Source organism: Lissotriton vulgaris, chromosome 2_1 (genome assembly GCF_964263255.1).
Source record: "Lissotriton vulgaris chromosome 2_1, aLisVul1.2, whole genome shotgun sequence".
Lineage (NCBI taxonomy): Eukaryota > Metazoa > Chordata > Amphibia > Caudata > Salamandridae > Lissotriton > Lissotriton vulgaris.
This window is the reverse complement of record NC_141687.1, coordinates 283675583-283696901: the sequence shown is the minus strand read 5'-3', so window position 1 is coordinate 283696901 and position 21319 is coordinate 283675583. Positions and strand designations below refer to the sequence as shown.

At 44.8% G+C, this 21319-nt stretch overlaps 1 protein-coding gene across 1 annotated transcript in view; it reads left to right on the top strand.

Moving 5' to 3' along the window:
* LOC147729973 (uncharacterized) overlaps positions 1–21319 on the top strand; it is a 1004770-nt gene that overhangs the window by 157316 nt on the left and 826135 nt on the right. The window contains exons 5-6 of the mRNA XM_086954938.1: positions 10510–10619; positions 13364–13508. Of these exons, the coding sequence (XP_086811064.1) occupies positions 10510–10619; positions 13364–13508 (255 nt within the window). The remainder of the gene's footprint in view (positions 1–10509; positions 10620–13363; positions 13509–21319) is intronic.

Here is a 21319-nt window from a genome sequence, read left to right as displayed (position 1 = left end):
GATAATGCAGAAGATGGGACCGAGACTACGTGTTCCTCTACGTCTTCAAAGCTGTCTCAGCTCAGTGTCTTACATAAATGATGTCCTCCTAGGGGACCCCGCGCAGCTACGGAACTCTACTGTGTTTACTCAGACAGGCTGGAAGTTCATAAAAAAAATTCAGGTATGGTCAGGTCAGCCCGTTTATCCCTGGCCCCAGCCTACAAATAACCATTCTTTACACAATGTTAGTAATTTGTTGGAATTTGGTCGTAGATAAGCTGTGAACTAATGACTTGATTATTCATAACCAACCAAAAGTTTCTAACTCTAGAACTAAGACTTACCTTGGTTGAAAGAAACAAGGCCACATCTCTGAGTTACATCACTCACTCTTCGCCGGTTTCTTATGAGTTATAGGATTACTTTAAAAAATATTTGTTTATTAAGTACAGATCTCTCTTAGCTTAGTCCCTTTTATATTCAATGCAAGTTTAAAAGTTACTTTTCATCTAGACTATACCTGTTGCATCACATTTTTAGGCAAGGGTTACATCTTACTATTGTAATCACAGCAACAACATTGTTATTGAAAGCTCTTTCCTCACCCCAGTTACCACCCCGTGGGCTCAACAAATGATACTTCTTTTAGAACAATAGCACTATTACAAAAGACATATGCCTGCATCGTATTTTCAGTTCAATACCCCTGTTAGCGAACTGGTATGTTGTAAAAAAGCAACTCCACTAGTTCATAACCGCTCTTGGGAGCTCTTCGTTCTCAGCCTCGGGGGACATGCTAAGTTTTGAAGTCCCTGTGACATCTATTCCCTCTGTGGTTTCCAATTGCAATCACTTTCAACCTTGCCATTACTACCCAGGTGCGCCATCGCCAAAATATGTGAAAGTCTCATATGCTTCTGGGTTAAGGATGGCGCCTCCAACCGTTTCCATAGGCATGCAGTTGTTAGCTTGCCTGACCCCAGACACTACCACAACAGGGATCTGTCTATTTTCATGGGGCCCCAGAAGGTCGTAGTCCCAGAATTAACACTCCAGGGCCTGTTGGAGTCAGATAACCCAGAATTGACTTAAACACTTCCAAAAACTCTTTCCAAAATAGGATCAACACAGGGTGGGACCACTGGATATGCAACATGCTACCCTAGTCACCACAGCCTCTCAAAAATTTGGGACTGACACTGATGAACAGTGTAAATTAATGTGCATATAGTGCCAGGTACAGAGCACTTTGTAAGAAATCTCGGGGCCATTTGTACATTGATTGTAGTTCTAGCCACATCTCTATGTAATCTTTCTTACCCTTTGTCCTAAATAACCATACCCAAAGAACATTCAGAGTTTGACTGATCGGCCCATGAATATGACTGACATAATGTAGTAAAACTGAGTATTGGTTAGATATCACACCTTTGCTCCAATTCACTGACAGAATGTCGATGTACAAAATATAGTTGTTAAAAATATCGATGAAAAAATTTGGGAAGCAAAAATATTGATTTTGATATATATAACAAAATAACATATTAAATATGTTAAACAATATAATTAATATGAAAAAATAAAGTAGATTTAAAATACATTTTAACAAACAACAAATAAACTTAATTAAAAAAAGTTAAACACACATACATAATAATTAATGGATGTATACTTTAAAACAATTAATAAACTATTAATTTACATTCATATTATCTGTTTAAAATTACATAAAAATTACAAATATATATATAGTTAATATATATATATATATGTGTGTGTGTGTGTGTGTGTGTGTGTGTGTGTGTGTGTGTGTGTGTGTGTATATACACCAATAACATACAATCTAATACAAAAAACATTTTAATATAAATTAAAACATTAAACTAGTTAAAAATCTTTCAACTTAAACTTTCCACTCCAGTTAGTGCAACACTAGTGAAAGTGTTCGATAGCAATGGGGTAAAAAGGGGAAGGGGTTAAAAAATAAACTAAAATACATTACATTAATTTAGAAATCGATATTTTAAACAATTACATTTTTGCAAACGATATTAATGACTTCGATATCTTCGAAAACAATATTTGTTACCTTTTATTCGATATTCTTGACCATTATATTCTGGCTGTCGATATTTCCTTTTCACAGTATTTCAAACTCGATATTTGTGTAGAATGTCGACATTTCCAACTCAACATTCTGTCTGCATACCCTTAGCTCCCAGTGGATGAGAAGTACAATTTCTCAAATCCTGTCTCCTCTCTAGTGACAGTCGTTCTCATCTTAGGTTGCATCACCCAATGTCTAAGTTGCCAATAATAATGCCTTTAATCTTCCTTCAATATTAATTAACTTTTACAAGTGTTGAAGGATTTTATGAAGATGTCAACAAGTGTGTCCGCTATAATTCTGCAAACCCAATCATGCCAGTTTTCAAATGGAATAGACACGATTCCTGGAGTAAACTATAGGTTGAAAGTCAATGTATATATATCTGGAAAGAGGAAGGTGGTTGTCTTTTTGTTATAGCCACGAGTGCCAGATTTTTAGTACTAATGACACAGTTATGCTAAGATGAAATAAGAAGGCCACCAGTTTTTAGAGAATAGGCCACATTACAATGCATGTGTTTAAAACGCATGGCATTACAACACAGTCATTACAACAACCGCGTTGTTACATTGCATACCATGGCAATTCAAGTTGTTACACCGACTTGGTGTGGGGGAGCACTGGAGATTGGAATAGTATAATTTACTATTTTAACTCCAGTCTGTGCAACTATAGGGAAGGTGTTGGATTTAAAATCCAACACCTTCTGCCCACTGCAGCAAGTCGTAGTTCCAACTTGCGTTGTAATGGTTTGCCATGTAACAACACAGTCATTGTAATGACCACATTGTAATGGAATGTGTTGTTTCGCATTCGTTCTAAACGATGTTTACCATTTTTAGGGAGCCATGCCACATCCGCTTGGAAGACAATTTGAAATTTGGCAATGCCTGTTTACCTTCAGATTTAGGACTTTTTCAAAGTCTAAGGGTCACCCTAGGTCATGGTCCTTTCCTGACAAAGTTTGCCATAGCCTTTTGCACAGACTCTAAGTGTGCTTGAGCTTTAGATTAAAGGCCCTGAAAAAGGTATGATACTCTTGGAAGTATATTAATTTTAATGCAATTTAGTACCCCAAACCATGTGACAAAAAGAAGAGGGTAATTAGTTTGAATAAAGTTGTGAAATCGCTGAGTTATCTGTGGGTTATTGAACAGCGAAATTAAAAGCAAAATTTCAGCCAATCTTTTTCTTCTCCCTCCAGGGTTAGGTAGGTAACTCAGACTTACATATATTCATTTTGTAGCTCGCCACCTTCTCACAATTCTATAACTGGCTGACTAGAGCAGAGAAGGATGTCTCCTGGATTCAAAGGTGAGGTGGAAATGATGCTGATGATACTCCTTAGAATCAGAATGTAAACCCGTAATATCTTCTGCTTGTCTGATAGGGCAAGACAGGGGCTCTATACTAAGGGCAAATAATAGGAGAGACAGGAAGCATCACCGTCCATGAAGTAAACATGTCTGAAGTACGGATTAAAGGACAATACCTACCTTAGATGTCTTATGTTTAGCCCTTATAAGAAATCTGTAATTTGGGCCAAAACCCATTGTTAGAAACAGGAATATTAATAGGGTGGGTGACTAAACACCTCGAGGAAAAGTCATAACCCACGCCAGGGTGAACTACTAAAGTCACTAAATAAACCTGAGCTCAACTCCCTGGTAGCAGTGGAAAAGAGCAGACATGTTTAACTTAGAGGCGATGTGTAAAGTACGGTGCAGTAACAAATCAGTAATAAAGCCAAACTGCAAAACCCAATAAACAAAATAAAACCAAAATGCCAAAAATCCAGTAAGGGGAGACCTTCATTCATGATCCGAAGAGGACAAGCAAGGAAGTTATGAAGGACAGGAAGGTTGAATGTAGTAAGAGTACTCACTATCCCCACGTCTACGGTTAAGTGATAGAGCTCACTTAAACAACGGAAAGATGCTTTGCAGCATGGTGCAGTTGTTTCAGCTATCTCCGCATAAATACAGTTTGTCAGCCTTTGCATTTTGACATCATGTCTCTTTCTTGTGTCCCCGTTACCTTGCTTCTACATTTCCTGCCCCCTTTATCTTTCCACGTCTGTTTTTAATATACATTCAATCTTACCTGCATTAATTCAGCTCTCAAGAAACATGTCTCTCCACTCCTTGTCATATTTGGCTCTGAGCCTGGATCCTGGCAGGACCACAGCTATCTGCTGCTGACCAAAGGGTAAGCCAATGTTCCAGCGTCGAACAGATATATATATATATAAATGTGTGTATATATATAAGAGGACCATCAAGAGGATCATCAAGAGGAAGACAAGGAGAGGCCAGAGAGGCAAGGGAGGAACAATGGAAGGTGGATACATGGTCGCAGGATCGTTTGAGGCAACCCAGGAAATAAAACCTGAGGAGGAGATTTCAATGCAACAGGACTTGAATGTAATCAATCTTTCACGGAAAATCTTGACAACAGAGGAGAATGAGGTCCTGAAAAAAGGACTACATTTCTGTCCGACATCCCATCTGGACGTTGCCCAAGCAAGAATTGAACTATATAAGTATACAAGAAAATTAAAATTGGCAAAGATCCACGCAGAAAAAGGAAACAATGGGGCACAAAACACAACTAGACCAAAAATTATTTCCCTCCAGGCTGAAGATGCCAGTGGTCTTGAAACTTTAATAACAATGGGCACGGTAACAGAAACCCAAGAAATGACAGCACTCATGGAAATACAGGAATATCAGAGAATAGACGTTGCAGGAGAAAGCGGTCTAAAATTGAAATCCAAATATTACCCAAATTTACCATCCGGAAATAAAATCGATATATTCCATGAGTTGATGACGGAAGAATTATATAAAATGAAACAAACGAAAGGAAAAAACAATTTATCCAAAAAACAGTAGATGCTTTGAAAGCTCTACTAGAGGACAAAACAATTGAAATAAAACCCGCAGACAAAGGCGGTAATATCGTCATCATCGATAAACAGGATTATATTTTGGAAGCAGAGAGACAGCTAATGGACCCAGAATTATACCAATGTCTGAATAAAGACCCAACAAAAGAGATACAAGAAAAACTGTAAAAATCACTTACAAAATAGGTCCAAGATGGGCTAATTAATCAAGATGAACGCAGACACATGAATAATAAACATCCCACAATGGCGACCTTTTATTGTCTTCCCAAGATTCACAAAAGCAAAGTTAATCCACCGGGAAGACTTATAGTATCTGCAAACAACTCTTTATTGGAACCGGTTTCAGACTATATCGATCAATTCTTGGCACCCTTAGTTAAAGATCTAAGTTCGTACTTGAAGGATACGACAGATCTCCTGCAAAAACTGGAAACTATTGTATGGAACACAAATTACAAGCTGATTACGATGGATGTCATCTCATTATATTCAAATATTGAACATACAATAGGCATGGAAGCCTGTAAACACTTCTTGGGCAAGCGTAACATCCAATACAAAGAACACTATACCATGCTCAATCAAATGATTTCCCTATGCTTGAATAATATCTTTTTATTCAACAAACACATTTTCATACATACAAAAGGATGTGCCATGGGCTTCTCCTTCTCACCAAACTATGCAAATTTAACCATGGGGTATTTTGAACAAAAAGTGGCATGGTGCACAGCAAATTATGAATTTCATCAGAAAATAGTTCTATGCCTTTGGTGTATAGACCATCTTCTAATTATTTGGTATGGATCAACAAATGAATTTAAAACCTATTTTGAAAGACTAAACAACAGCCCAATGAATTTAAAATTCACTTATGAAGTCAATGAAAAAAAGAGTGGTGTTTTTAGACACAGAAATCTATGTAGAAAATAATGATCTGAAAACAACACTACATAGAAAAAAAACTGTGACAAACTCAACCCTAAATGGAGAGAGCTTTCACAATGAATTGTTGAAGTGGAGTATCCCATATGGGGAGTTTTTAAGACTCCGTAGAAACTGCTCAGTTGATACTGAATTTTTGAGACACTGCCAACCAGCTGTAAACAGATTCCTCAAAAGGAAATATCCCAAAAAGTAATCGAAAAAAGTCTTCAAAAAGTGGTAATACAGAATCGGAAGTACATCTTACACAAACCACCTAAAACAACTGAAACAAACCACACACAAATAAGGCTTACAACAACGCACAGTGCAGAAAATAAGAAACTAACAAAAATAATCCAGAAGCACTTTGGAATTCTAAATTTGGATCCAACCCTATCAGAAATCATTGGAGATCATCCAAACATTACGTACGGACGTGCTAGGAATATAGGCGGCAAGGTTGTACACAGCCACTTTCAAGAAGCCCCGATAACCACCTGGCTTTAAAGAGAAGGTTTTGGCCTTGTAAACATTGCAAAGTCTTTAAAATTGCAATACCAACAAAAAACATTTATACTGGACGGGTTAAAAATGGAAAATCAACCAACATTTGACATGTAAAAGTACCTTTGTGATCTATATGGTGGAATGCCCCTGTAAAAAACGCTTTATAGGGAGCACGATCTTTGAGGTAAAGAAGCGAATTCTGGAACACACTCAAGCAACAACAAACAAAGATCGATCCAATGCGATTGCAAAACATATGGAGGCACACCACGAAGGAAAATGGGAATCATTAAAATTTTGGCCACTGGAACAGACAACCCCATCAGAGCGAGGAGGTGATCGAATAAGTGTATTGAGACAGAAAGAATCACGCCACATTGTAACATTCAAGACACTAGATCCCAGAGGATTAAATCAAAATGAGGAACTTTACACACACCTCTAATGAATAAAATCACATCGGCATGAATTGGAGAGCAAAAACTCACTAGTGAGACATGAGATTGCATTATTAACGAAAAACAACTAAAATAATGTGTTTTCTTATAATGAAAGTAAAAAAGAACAAATGACAAAGGAGAATTCAATACTAAAAATACTGGGCATGAAAAATAGCTCACTAGAGAGCACAACAAAATGTGAAAGTAATCTAAGAATGGCTCACTAGCGAGCAAAACTTATTGGGACTAGAATCAACCCCAATAGTAATACTGCATAGTAAATAAATCTTGGACCATTGCTTTTTTTTAAAAAGTGCTCTACTACACCTGAGTGAAATCACATGTTCACCTTTGTTAATTCACATAAAATAGCAAAGTAGAAAGAGAAACTACACACCCCATAATGCATCACTTTGAAAAAAGAAGTGAAATGGTGCCTTTAGAAATAAAAGATGTCCTCTTTAACCTGGTGACATCCCGTGATCAAGCCTTCAGAGGAAGGTGAAACACGTTGGGAGAGGCAGAGTTTTTGAAAATAAAGTCATCTTAATAACTTCATAACACCCGAGTGAGTGCGTCTTTCTTATGCAACCACTACTGTCTGGCAGTGGGGTTGTATCTTCAGAAAAGTTAAACCGGCGTGGTCCTGCTGGAAAAGATGCACCGTTTGAATGAAAAAGAGCGCCAGCGTTGAACTTTCAGGACTGGATTGTGGTAATATATACATATATATATATATTTCCAAACTTGTTTACTCGAGTCAAATAGCTTTTCGCTGTGTCTATGTAATATTATCAAGCACTGGTTCTGAGACAATCCTGGCTGCTTTTAGCACCATTCCCAACCAGTGTCTCCAATATCTCATCCCTTACCCCTATTTTCCCCATGTTCCCAATTGTAGTATTAAGGTTCAGTACTTCGGTTGGAACAGGTAGGTGCTTGGAACTGCCAGCTATATCCTTTGTGTAAAACATAACTTATTTCCAAATTCTGATAGTTTGTCAGCCCTATATCCACCCCATTATGGATACTGCAACAGTCCTTTGCATGCTGTGGCACAAGCAATCTCTAAAATTGAAGGCAATCTGGAAACCGCGAGCTTTCTTGCTAACATGGATCCATTAATTAATGTTAACCCCCTTCTGAGAAGTCCCAAGGACGCCCAAGCAAAGTGGCGTGTACTTTAGAATGTGTAACTAATGGAGCCAATGAATCTGGAGCTCCTCGAGTTGATGCAAGCATAATAAGAGGAGTTCCACATGTCTTTGCACCACCTGATAAATTCTCAGTAGAACTACAATGATTTCACACATTCCTAGCTTGATGTCTATTGCACTTTATAACTAAACCCCAAGCTTTTCCTACTGATGCCTCCCAAGTGGCATTCAGTTTGTCCTGCCTCTTGAAAGATGCCCTGACCTGTGCCACACTTCTCTCGCTCAATCAAAGTCCTTGGCTTAATTATTGTCAATTTATTCAGCAGTTTAAGCTACATTTGGTCGAAGGCAAAGTAAACCAGAGGATCAAATTGGGTGATAAACGCTTCTGCAAAGCAATTATGACCTGGTCAGTTATATAAGTCACATGTAACAATTATCTGTAGGAGCTCTCTTTACGGATGAAATAGAGGCCGCAACATTTTTATCAAGTATTAAATGTGGAACTGAGCATTGGTGGTGAAGCGACCTGTAACAACAGCAGCACTGGTTGATTTGACCTTACAAATTGATGCTCCTAAAACATCTTGTAAGATAGAAAGACATAAAGGTTCATGGAGACCAGAGAGGAGGATTTGCATGTTGGAAGGTGAAAATCTGCACCAGGAAGTCGTACCCATGCAGCAACGGGGAATACAAAAAACTTTCCTGTGAACACAGCAAAATGAAACAACAGAAGGTATTTGTATTGCAAAGAGTCAACCCACACACTTTATTAACAAATATCCTCAGACAGATGTCAAGCTAACCTATATCGGCATTTACTCATCTGAGCCTTAACTGTTAACTGCATTCTCCTCTGTGTATTTAGCACTGTAGCCTGTATCCTGGTATATGATTGTACAAACGTGTTTACCAGAGTCCAATATGTTGTTGTATTTAAGATTACTGAGCAGTGGTTCTTCTGAGACGATCCTGGCTGCTATTGATGCCATTCCGAACTAGTGTCTCCATTGTCTCATACTTTCCCCCAATTTTCCTCGGGTTCCTAATTGAAGTATTAACATTCAGTATTTTGGTTTGATTTAGGTGGACACTTGGTACTGTTAGTTACATCCTTTGGAAAAAAACATATTTTTCATTATTGTTTTTAGCTGACTTCTGAGACCTATTACGTCTCAACCAAGGAAAAGATGGATTTTCGGGCTAGTGTTTCTCTGCATCTTTAAACTCTTTTTCAAGCCTTTGAGTCTCTATCTATTATTCTAAGGTGTTCAGCGATGGAGGCGATCCTCTTTCTTCTACATACCACCTTAAAGACATTCCGTAGCATCAATGGGGAGATCTCTGAGTTATCATTAAGAGCAAAATACTCACTGATGTGAGTTCTAATCTGCCTCCTAAGTGCAGTATCTTGTAGTAGCATTGCTTCACATTCACTGATAGTATGTTAATCATAATGTGAGATGTAACCCCAATACTCTTCAATTGTCAGACCTAAGAGCATTTTTTTTAAGTTCAAAATATTTTATTGAGGTTTTCAGTATAAGAAGCAAGACATACAGAAAAATACATGAAAATTGCATGTCAAAATATGCAGATAGAAATATGCAAAGAAAAATAATAAAAAGGGGAGAGGGAAGGGAAACATATAATACTATATAGTTAATAGAGGGCATTTTAATTCTTCAAGTTATTTGTATGTTTAAAATGAGGTCTTTCAATGCCAAAGAGCCACTCCCCTGAGCCTACCACCCCACTCCTCCTCAACTGGTGTACTCTTGATGCATTAACACATCTAATTGTTCATTAAAGCTACCCGGCATGTCACTCTTTGTCACCCAGATTCTGCAATGACTTACCATTACGTATGCATCAGGAAAATATGTGTACTATATTGAGGCAATTGTTAAATGTTGATGCTTTGCTGAAGGCAGTAGAGCTTAGAGATGCCATAACCACTACCCAATCATATTACAACAAGGGTAAATCAAACAGAGACACACTATTACATATTTTAAGACACACTTGGGGAAACGTTCCTCTGAAGTATCCACAAATTGACATGTACCACTCAACAAAAGCTCAGTAAATAAATGCAACTGTCCCACTCACTCTTAGGTATGAGATATTGTACCAGTCAACAGCTCAGGCCTTGCAACCAAACATTAGACTTTCTGCTTCCTCAAACAAGTCCCTATGCCACCAGCTGATCATTGAGTGTAAGGCTTGAGAAATGTGAATAAAATGAACTAGTACTGGCTGGTGGGATGGACGTGAAAAGGAAACAAGAAAAATGGCTGGATAGAAAGAATGAAGATTGCATTGCGTTTATGTAATGGGAATTCCTACTTAGAATTTCAAGAAGTGCCATTATCTTAGGAAGGCGTGGCTTCTTTCACTCGTATGAGAGTTTTTAGTTTCACACTTTATGAACTAAATTACTTAACACTGAATTTGTTTTTCCACTTCCAGATGAGGACTTTAAAGGTATGGCCCCTGAGATGATGAGTTTTGTCAATGACACCTGCAGCCACATAGAGACCAACATGGAACTGCACTTGTCCAGCCGTGAGGAGCAACAGGTTTGTCTGCCAGGAGAATAGCAGGTTGTGTGCTCAAGGGCTTGCAGATATTCAATAGATACAATTCCCGTTGTATACTATGTGCTTTGAAGCCAATTGTTTTTTTGTGAGTCACCTCAACTGTAATCTGTTTCAACAAACCCACACCCTCCCTTCAGTTTCCTCCGCTGCCCCTTCTCCACCACCACGGTGACAGTTACACTTCTTTTTTTATTTTACACTTCCATCTTTGCCTGTGTTCGACAAAGAGCATATTTGTGAGTTTGGTCATTATGACACACTTTCGGGGCTGATTACGATGTCGGGCGGACATAACCGTAGTGGCCTCTGGACCAACCAACCTTCGATCGGCGTTCGACACTGCGATTACAATGCCGACACGTGTTTCGTCGTGTGCCGTTGAGTCAACACGACTCTTCAGGGCTTTAGACTCGACACCAGGAATGGGTCGAGGGTAGTCTGGAACTAATGGTACTGTTCTATGCGGGTAGATTAGAGAGATACACTGCTTATTTCTGGTTCAAAAGTATAGGTGAGTAAAGGTAGAGTATCCAGTGGAATCAAATTCCGTTGTATCAGCTAAGTTCCGCCCTATCGGGTGTGTCAGAATCTTCACGATAGACGGCCACCGGGAACCTAAAGAGGAGGGATACCAGACTAAGAAACGCCGCTTACCAAGAAAACGAACACGTTTTTGGATGCCTTTTAATCGATGGATCCCCTCCCGGTCACTGCCTGAAACATACACGTTTCCAGCGCTGGTATTTTGGATATTCCGTCACCCTAATAGGGCGGAACAGAGCTGATTAAACAGAATCTGACCTACATGCCTGAAACTTACCCGTTTCCAGCGTTTTTATTGTGAAGATTCTGACACACCCGATAGGGCGGAACTTAGCTGATACAACGGAATTTGATTCCACTGGATACTCTACCTTTACTCACCTATATTTTTGAACCAGAAATAAGCAGTGTATCTCTCTAATCTACCCGCATAGAACAGTACCATTAGTTCCAGACTACCCTCGACCCATTCCTGGTGTCGAGTCTAAAGCCCTGAAGAGTCGTGTTGACTCAACGGCACACGACGAAACACGTGTCGGCATATTGTGACATTTCTCAAGTCTGGATGCAATAAATCATCTCTTTGCTGGGACAAGAAACACACTGAAGAATCTGCTTCTGTTCATTTGATCATACCTGTTATTGTACTGATTTTTGTGACACCTTTATGTGGTTGCGAGAGCACAGCTGTATAATTGTTGTTTAGTCTCTGACTTTTTAGACGGTTAAGGGTGTTTTTCCGTCTGCTCTTCACGCACTACACAGCTACCCTTTCAAACTAAACACAGTAACGTAGAAATTGAGGCAGTGCGCCCTTGATATCGTAGCTTTCAAAAACCCCCTTACAGTCTTACTGCGATTACAATGCGACTGCACATGGAGCAGACGCCTAGTCCCATTTCTCTATGGGAGCTTGTGCTGCGGCCGTAAACCGGTCGTAGCACAAACTACAAATGGGAGAATCTGTTAATCCGTGCACCGGGTGGCAGGCACCTTAGAGTACCTGCCACTCAGTGCTGAGGTTAACCCCCAACTGGAGGCCGCTGGATGAAGGGAACCCTGCTAGGGGGCCCCAATGTTGCTTTCCAGCAGGCTTTCCATATCGGAAAGCCCGACATGGAAAGCCTGTCGGAAACCGACATCGTAATCCCTACGGCGGAAATGCCATCCATAGGGATTATGTGCTGGTGTCCGACTGGCCGACGGGCTCCTTGAGCCCATCTGAATCCAGCTGGAATGACCGGCCAGTTTAAGTTTCGACCGACTGCATGGTAATGCGGCAGTTGAAACTGAAACCGCGGTGAGGGTTGGAAAGCCTCCGACCACAGGTCAGGGGCTTTCTGACCCTCATCGTAATGAGGGCCAAAGTTTAAAGTTGATGGAAAGTACTCTGAAATGGCATACATCACTAACAGATTGGTATTCATCATCATAATGTCGTTATATGTCATTAATATTACATTTAGATCATAGTATTCTACTACATTATCAATATACTATTTAAATTTTAATATCATACTGTACTATTTTCATGTTATTTTCCCATTGTATCGTTGTTCAGTTTGCTAATATTAATTATTGTTCCTATTAATATTCCATTATAATTATTGTGTCACTGTGTAATGACTGGTATTGGTTGTAACTATTAGATTATTATATATTTTTGTACATGATTCATATGCTTTTAATGTTATTTAATTAAGTTTATATCTTAAGCTTACTTTGAATGAAGCACCAAAAATCGAATATTATATCAAAAGCAAATTTTGTTTATGGGCAATTAAGACAGATTATAAAGCTAATTGTTTGAGAATAGAAATGTATTGAAATTAAGAAATAATTAAGAAATAGATCCACGTGGGGGTAGTTTTCTAATGCTTGTGCCTTATTTACCATAAACTCAGTTTGCGTGATAAAGGTATTTTATATGGAAAGGGACCTGTGTACTGAGGACACACCCGACATGTCCAGTGTCCCCTTGCTATCGTGCATGAATGTTATCATACATTTTTGTTGATATTCTTATAATCTTATAGCTCACATTATGTTATGTCATTATTGTTATTATTAGTAGTAGTATTAATGTTATAGTTCCCTGTTTCAAGTGTATTGTAACTTGTAGAATCAGAGTCCAAAATGCCTGCACACCCTAAATGAAACCCTGTGTGTCCTCACTGTAGGATGTGGAAGCGACCAGAGACGAGGACTCTTCCACTTGGTTTTCAAGCTGGGCCTTACTGGCAAGACGACGACCGCAGTCCATTGAAAGTAAAGATGTGCATCTAGCGATGCGTCGGCAGACTGTACTATCATACGGCACAAGAGGTAAGACTCAACCATTCATAACTGCATGCTATTTAGGTGGAGGGTTTGTGGAGATGACTTCTCAGCAGACCAGTAATTTTAAAAATAGAAGTTGAGTCATCCACATGTCAGGCAAACAGTCGAATTACTGATGGGCTGGGGGGATGATCAGTCGCAAGTTTAGCGGGCAGGAGAAAATGTAAAATCTGTTTAAATGTTTCTACAAACACACATGTTAGTAACTTGCCATTTCATAGTATCTGTATCACAGTAGCCCACTCTGCCTATAGCCCATTTGCTTTATGAGAATAAGACAACTGAGTGACTTAATGCACATTCTCTGTTGTCCATATTTAGAATTGACCTTTACTCAAGCTCTGCTGTGCCACTGGTCATAAAGCATCTCCTTATGTAGGTTGAGGCCATTCTGCTTATTGTGTGGTAGTAGACATCAGCTTATCTATAGAGATACTGGTGTCCACCTCTGCAGGGTGGTCTGCAAAGATTGGTGGCACTATGGCATGGGTGCACAACTGGACTGGGAGTCCCTAGAATTCTCTTCCCACTGTGCCATGAGTGTTCAACAGCAAAGCAGGAATCTCAGGATTCTGTTTCCTGGGCTGCCATGAGTGTGCAGCAGTGCAAAGGGAATCTCAGTGTCAGAGATCCTTTGGCAGCACCTAGACTAGTGAAATCCATGACAGATTGGGACAACCCGCAGTTTCCCCAGATCCAAGGCTTGTGGACAAATGGAGCTTCCTACAACTTCGAACTGTAGGGTCCACGTCACTCTTCTGCTTCCCCATTTCTCTGCCAGTCAAGCTCCCAAATCACCATGGTGGGGCACTAGTAGATGTGGCAGGTTTGGGTGGAGATGGATCAGCCGGACAAGATCCCTACCTTCACATCTGCCACTAAATGGATGTCGATAGCAGGGGTCTGCGCTCTCTCCTCAAAATAAATTGGTACCTACATACTGTGTGCACTTTCCAGAAGAACAAACTTCACGTTCCATCCTTTCTAATTTCTAATACTTATACCATTGGATTAAAAATAGTAACACTAGTTATTTATAGCCGTACAAAACGCCAAATACGGCGGCAGCAAATTTTACACAAAAAGTGAGATAATAATATGAAGTATCTTGGACCGGTTTTGCGGTCTCAAGCATTTCTTGAGTAAGAAAGGGGTCAATACTTATTGACTTCCTAAACTGAAACACAGGAGCTTCCTTTGCACATCAGACCTGCTATCTTAGCACAAGCCCAGAATCAAGCTACTTCTGTATGGAAAGCCAGATTTCTGGAAACGTCATGGCAGAGGGAGACAGATCATGTCATTAATACCAAATAAGGGAGATGACATTCACATCAGAGAGGCACAGCGGGGTATAAATCTCACCCTTCATTGTTTGTGAAAAATAAACCTATAACATCTGAAAGAAACACGTTAGTATTAGATTCCTTACCTTAGAATATCCCCAGGCGTCAGTCTGGATCCGGAAACTTTTGCGTAGCAGTACCCCTGCGCGTCGGTAGGCGTCGTCTGCAGGCGTCCCCTGCGGCTCCGCGTCCGTCGTCAGCGTCGTGCGCCGTGATGACGTCGCTGGAGTATATAGACGCCGCCTCCGCGCACTGACGTCAGTTCTTCTTTTTTCCGCGCCAGTAAGCGCAGATCCGAAGAGCAGTACTCCAGTCTTTTGACCAAGTTTTGTAAACTTCTTATACTTTTTTGGTGCCGGTAGGATGCCCGGTTTCAAGAATTGTGACGGTTGTGACCGCACGATGTCGGTCACGGACCATCACCGACTCTGCCTCCGGTGCCTGGGCCCCGACCACGACGTGGACGCCTGCGTCGATTGCCAGGCCTTGACTAATAAAGCTAGACGGGAGCGGTCCCGCAAGTTGCTCGAGCTCCGGGTGTCGGCCCCGCGTCGAGAGCGGTCCCGGTCCGGCCGGTGGTCCAGGGAGCGTTCGAGGGAGCGGTCGCGGAGCCGTGCCGAGCGCTCCGGAAGTCGTCACCATTCGTCTGGCTCCTCAGGGAGGAAGCACAAGAAGTCGGGGCGTCGTCATCGTACCTCCGACTCCCCCCGACGCTCGCGCGACGCGGCCGGGGGTTCGGGTGACCCCACCCCCGCGGCTCCGCGAGAGTCGCCGGCACGGCCTGCTCCATACCCTCCGGTCCCTGGGCTAGGTGCGACGCCCGAGGAGATTGAGGCGTTCCTCATGGCCATGAGGGCGCTCACTCCTCCGACGGGGCCTACGGCGCCTTCGGGCCCAGTGCTACCGTCCGGGGGCCCTGGCGGTTCGGGTGTCCCTGCCTCGACGGCGTCGGGTGCTCCGGCCCCGGTGCCGCCGACGGCTCCGACCCCGGCGCCGCAGGGGCCTTCGGGGTCGACGCCGGCTGGTCTTCCGGCCTCTCCGGCGCCGATTCCATCGGGGTTACCCCCGACGCCGTCCCCGCGCGACGCCGGTTCTCCGGTGCCGGCTCCGGGGCTCTGGCGCTGGCTCCGGGCGGCGGCGTCCCCATGCCCTCCCCGAATCCGGACCGGCGTCGCTCGACGCCGGGCTCGACGCCGGGCTCGACGCCGATGGGGCCTGTGAACCCCGAGGAGCCGGTCTACATTGTTGACTCCGAATATGGAGATGATGTAGAGTACGGAGAGGGTTGGGAGGGGTCTGAGGACCCTCTGTCACGTGAGCGTCAGTACGACGTGGACTGGACAGGTGATTTGGGTGATGCCAGTGGTCTGGACGACTCTCCTAACCCTGGCTTTGTCTCTCCTCCTTCCGTGGCATCGGAGGAGGGGGCTGCTTATTCAGTGGTGTTGATGAGGGCTGCCAAGGCCTTACACCTTGAGCTCCCCGTCGCGGCCGTGAGGCCTAACATCCTCACTGAGGTCTTCAAACCGCAGTCATGCCCACAGGAGCCACTGCTGCCGTTTAACAAAGCTTTGTCAGACGTTCTTTTGGGCACGTGGTCCAGGCCCTCTTCAGGTTCGCCTGTTGATAGGAACGTGGCCAGACGCCACCGTCCGTGCCCGGACGACCCCAAGTTCCTGTCCACCCATCCCACCCCTGAGAGTCTGGTGATCCAGGCCTCGACTTCCCAGACCGCATTCCCATCGGCCCTGCCCGACTGGGAATCTAAGAGGTATGACCAGTATGGCAAGAGGGTCTTCTCGTCCCTGAGTTTGGGACTGCGGTCTTGCAACACCGCTTGCCTCTTGGGCCGCTACACCCACTCTGTGTGGGATACGGTCGCGGAACTGTTGCCAGAATGCCCCTTGGAGGTGCGGGCGAAGCTCGGCAAGGCTGTGGCTGAGGGCCGAGACGCAGCAAAATATTCCATACGGTTTGGTCTTGATACGACTGACTCGCTGGGCAGAGCGATGTCCACGACGGTGGCGATTCGTCGCCACGCCTGGCTGCGATCCGCCAACTTTTCGGCAGATGTCCAGAATGCCTTGATGGACATGCCGTTTGATGGCTGTCACCTGTTTGGTGACAAGGCGGACCACGCGCTGGAGCGCTTCAAGGACTCCAGGGTCACGGCCAAGTCCTTGGGTCTCTCGACCCAGCGCCAGCAAACGGGTTCGTTTCTCTCCTTTCGTGGCCAAGGAAGGGGCGTCCCCACACGTGCAGCCAGCCACGCGCCGCAACAATCTTATCAACGCGGTGGCGGCCGTGGAAACCGCCGTGGAGGTGGTCGGGGTCAACGGCGGGGTCAGGCCACACCTCCCCCCGCAGCATCAGCCTCCAAATCCTCCTAGTCCGTGCTTTCAGGCCCATGTGACGCCAGTGGGTGGCAGGGTTCGCCATCACCACGCCCGCTGGCGCACAATCACATCGGACAGGTGGGTGCTGCAACTCGTCCGAAGGGGCTACTCCCTCCCCTTCGAGACCAATCCTCCAGCCATGCCACCGCAGTACCACCGTGTGTCGGGGGACCACTTGGCACTTCTGCAGGAGGAAGTTACGGCCCTCTTGGCCAAGGGGGCCATCGAGCGCGTTCCTGGGCCAGAAGTACGGCGTGGTTGCTATTCCCACTACTTTCTGGTGCCCAAGAAGGACAAAGGGGGCCTACGTCCTATCTTGGATCTACGGAACGTCAACGGCTTCCTCCGGAAGGAGAAGTTCAAGATGTTGACATTAGCTCAGGTCTTGGCTGCTCTAGACCCGCAAGACTGGATGGTAGCGTTGGACTTGCAGGATGCGTATTTTCACATCCCCGTCCTGCCGGCCCACCGGCGTTACCTGCGGTTCACGGTAGGCCAGGAGCACTTTCGGTTTATCGTGCTCCCCTTCGGCCTTACCAGCGCCCCACGGGTGTTCACAAAGGTGTTGGCGGTGGTCGCAGCCCATATGCGCAGGTTAGGGGTTTCAGTCTTCCCCTACCTAGACGACTGGTTGTTGAAGGCGGGCTCGCCCCAGACAGTCGTCCACCACCTTCAGATGACGGCAGACCTCTTACACGAGCTGGGGTTCTCCATCAATGTGCCGAAATCACACCTGTGTCCCTCTCAAAAGCTCCTTTTCATCGGAGCGGTTCTGGACTCGGCGCAGTTTCGGATTTATCCTCCGGAACGGCGGGTCCGGGATATACAGGCTTTGATTCCCATCTTTCAGCCGCTATCCCGGGTTTCAGTCAGGTTGACGCTGCGGCTGCTGGGGCTGATGGCTTCCTGCATCCTTCTGGTGCATCACGCCCGGTGGCGGATGCGGGCTCTGCAGTGGGACCTGAAGTTTCAGTGGGCCCAGCATCAGGGCAACTTGTCCGACCACGTCTTGATCTCGGAGGGCACTGCGAGACAACTGCAGTGGTGGCTTACGGACCGCAATTGGGTCAGAGGCAGATCCCTCTCCCTTCCCCAACCGGAGCACGTTGTCGTGACGGACGCGTCCCTCCAGGGCTGGGGAGGCCACTTGGGAGAGTCGGAGATCAGAGGCATCTGGTCTCTGGCGGAGTCCCGGCTCCATATCAACCTGTTGGAGCTACGGGCGATTCGTCTAGCACTGAAGGCATTCCTCCCCTTTGTCAACGGGAGTGTAGTGCAGGTGTTCACGGACAACACCACCGCCATGTGGTACTGCAACAAACAGGGCAGGGTGGGGTCGTGGACCCTTTGCCAGGAGGCTCTGCGCCTCTGGCAGTGGCTGGAACGTCAGGGCGTGACTTTGACGGTTCAACACCTGGCAGGTTCTCTGAACGCCAGGGCGGACAAACTCAGCCGTCGGTGCTCGATGGATCACGAATGGCGTCTGAACTCGGACGTGGCGCAAGGCCTCTTTCTGCAATGGGGAGAGCCTTGGTTAGATCTATTCGCCACAGAAGAGAACGCGCAATGTCATCAGTTCTGCGCTTTGGAGTTTCCAAGACGGCACTCGCACGGCGACGCCTTTCGGCGCGAGTGGAGTTGCGGTCTGTTATACGCCTTTCCGCCTATACCACTTCTGCCCAGAGTGCTGAAGAAGATCAGGCGCGACCGGGCCCAAGTTATCCTTGTGGCTCCGGACTGGGCTCGAAGGTACTGGTATCCCGAGCTACTCAGCATGTCAGTCGGTCCGCCTGCCCCTTCAGGAGGACCTTCTGTCGCAGCAGCAGGGGACGGTCCTCCACCCGAACCTGTCCAGTCTCCACCTCCATGCTTGGAGATTGAGCGGCGGCAGTTGAGGCCATTTGACTTGCCTCCTGAAGTCTGTGATGTAATTCTGGCAGCCAGGCGTCCCTCCACAAAGTCGGTATACGCCTGTCGGTGGAACAGATTTGTGGCATGGTGCACAGCAAAGGCTGTGGATCCTCTTTCTGCCCCTCTTTCCGAGGTTCTTCTTTTTCTTCTCTCTCTTGCCCAGCAGGGCTCTGCTCTGGGCACTATCAAGGGCTGTCTTTCGGCCCTTTCAGCCTTTCTAAGGCTTCCTGATCAGCCTTCTTTGTTCAAGTCCCCAATTGTAACGAGATTCTTGAAGGGCATCACACACATGTATCCACCTGTTCCGTTTGTGATGCCTCAGTGGGACTTGAACCTGGTTCTAACCTTTTTGATGTGTGCTCCCTTTGAGCCCCTTCATTCTTGTCCTCTCCGTCTCCTGACTTTAAAGACGGCTTTCCTGGTTGCCATCACCTCTGCCAGGAGAGTGAGTGAGCTCCAGGCTCTTTCTGTCAAACCTCCTTTCCTGTCCATTCATCCTGACAAGGTGGTTCTAAGGACTAGACCTTCTTTCCTGCCCAAAGTAGTTTCTGCTTTTCACATCGGGCAGTCCATCACCCTCCCCTCCTTCTTCCCGCCTCCTCATCCTTCAAAGGATGAAGAGCGGCTCCATCGTCTGGACCCAAAACGTGCGCTTTCATTTTATATGGATCGCACACGCCAGTTCCGGGTGGATGACCAACTGTTTGTTGGCTACGTGGGTGCGAAGATGGGACGGGCGGTACATAAACGGACCATCTCTCGGTGGGTCGTTCTGTGCATCAAAGCGTGCTACTCTGTGGCTCGGAAGGAGCCTCCTGTTGGGCTGAGGGCCCATTCCACTTGGGCCACGGCGGCTACTACTGCCCTGGGCCGGGGAGTCCCCTTGCAGGACATTTGCCAGGTGGCTACGTGGGCCTCGCTGCACACCTTTGCGAGGCACTACTGCCTGGACAGTCAAGTCCGGAGGGATGGCTTCTTTGGCCGTTCTGTCCTCCAGGACTTTCTGGTGTAGGAATGTATTGGTTCGCAGACCCACCACCGGGGTTGGTATTGCTGGGGTATCTATTCTAAGGTAAGGAATCTAATACTAACGTGTTTCTTTCAGATGAACAAGTTACTTACCTTCGGTAACGATATATCTGTAAGAAACATTAGTTAGTATTGGATTCCTTACCGAACCCGCCCATCCTCCCCATTCTGCGAACTGATACCTAGGGTTAAGGACATCCCTTTCAGGGCCCTAGTTTCAAATGGCACCAGTGTTGGTTCTCACATGGCTCTGCGTGTTCTGGCGCGGAAAAGCTGTGTACAAAGAACTGACATCAGCGCGCAGAGGCGGCGTCTATATACTCCAGTGACATCATCACGGCGCACGACGCCGACGACGGACGCGGAGCCGCAGGGGACGCCTGCAGACGACGCCTACCGACGCGCAGGGATACTGCTACGCAAAAGTTTCTGGATCCAGACTGACGCCTGAGGATATTCTAAGGTAAGGAATCCAATACTAACTAATGTTTCTTACAGATATATCGTTACCGAAGGTAAGTAACTTGTTCATTAGTAGCATTTGATTTTACTCAAACGTATCTATCTAGCATCCAGAGAGCAATCAGTGAGAAGTAATCAGGAAGAAATATTCCTAAATAACTCTTTTTGCTGACTATTTTTGAGGGTTTACGTTCTTTGCTTTTTCCTTGTTATTGCCTCCTCAATTTGCCTTTCATGGAAACAATGAGGCTTTACTTCACTTGTTCCCATATTTATTCCCAGAGACTTACAGTCAACATTTTGGTGTTGGCAACCTGGCAGAGTTACCAACAGCCAAGAAGCTCAAACTAAATCTTCACAAGACAAAATTCCTCTTCCTTTCCCTAGCGAAGGCCGAGTGTTCCCCAACAGCTGCCTACACCAATTCCAAGACATGGGAATTTCAGGCAACATTATCCTCTCTGTGAAATTCCTCAGTGTCCACCTTGATAAACTTACACATCTTAACCTCCGTGCTGGCCAGAAATGTAAATTTCAATTGAAACTACTCTACAACACAAGTCCTTCCTTCCTAAACACAGACCTTAAACTAGCTATCCAAGTAATGGTGACTTCTCAGCTCAATTATGCAAATATGCTTTAAGCAGGTACC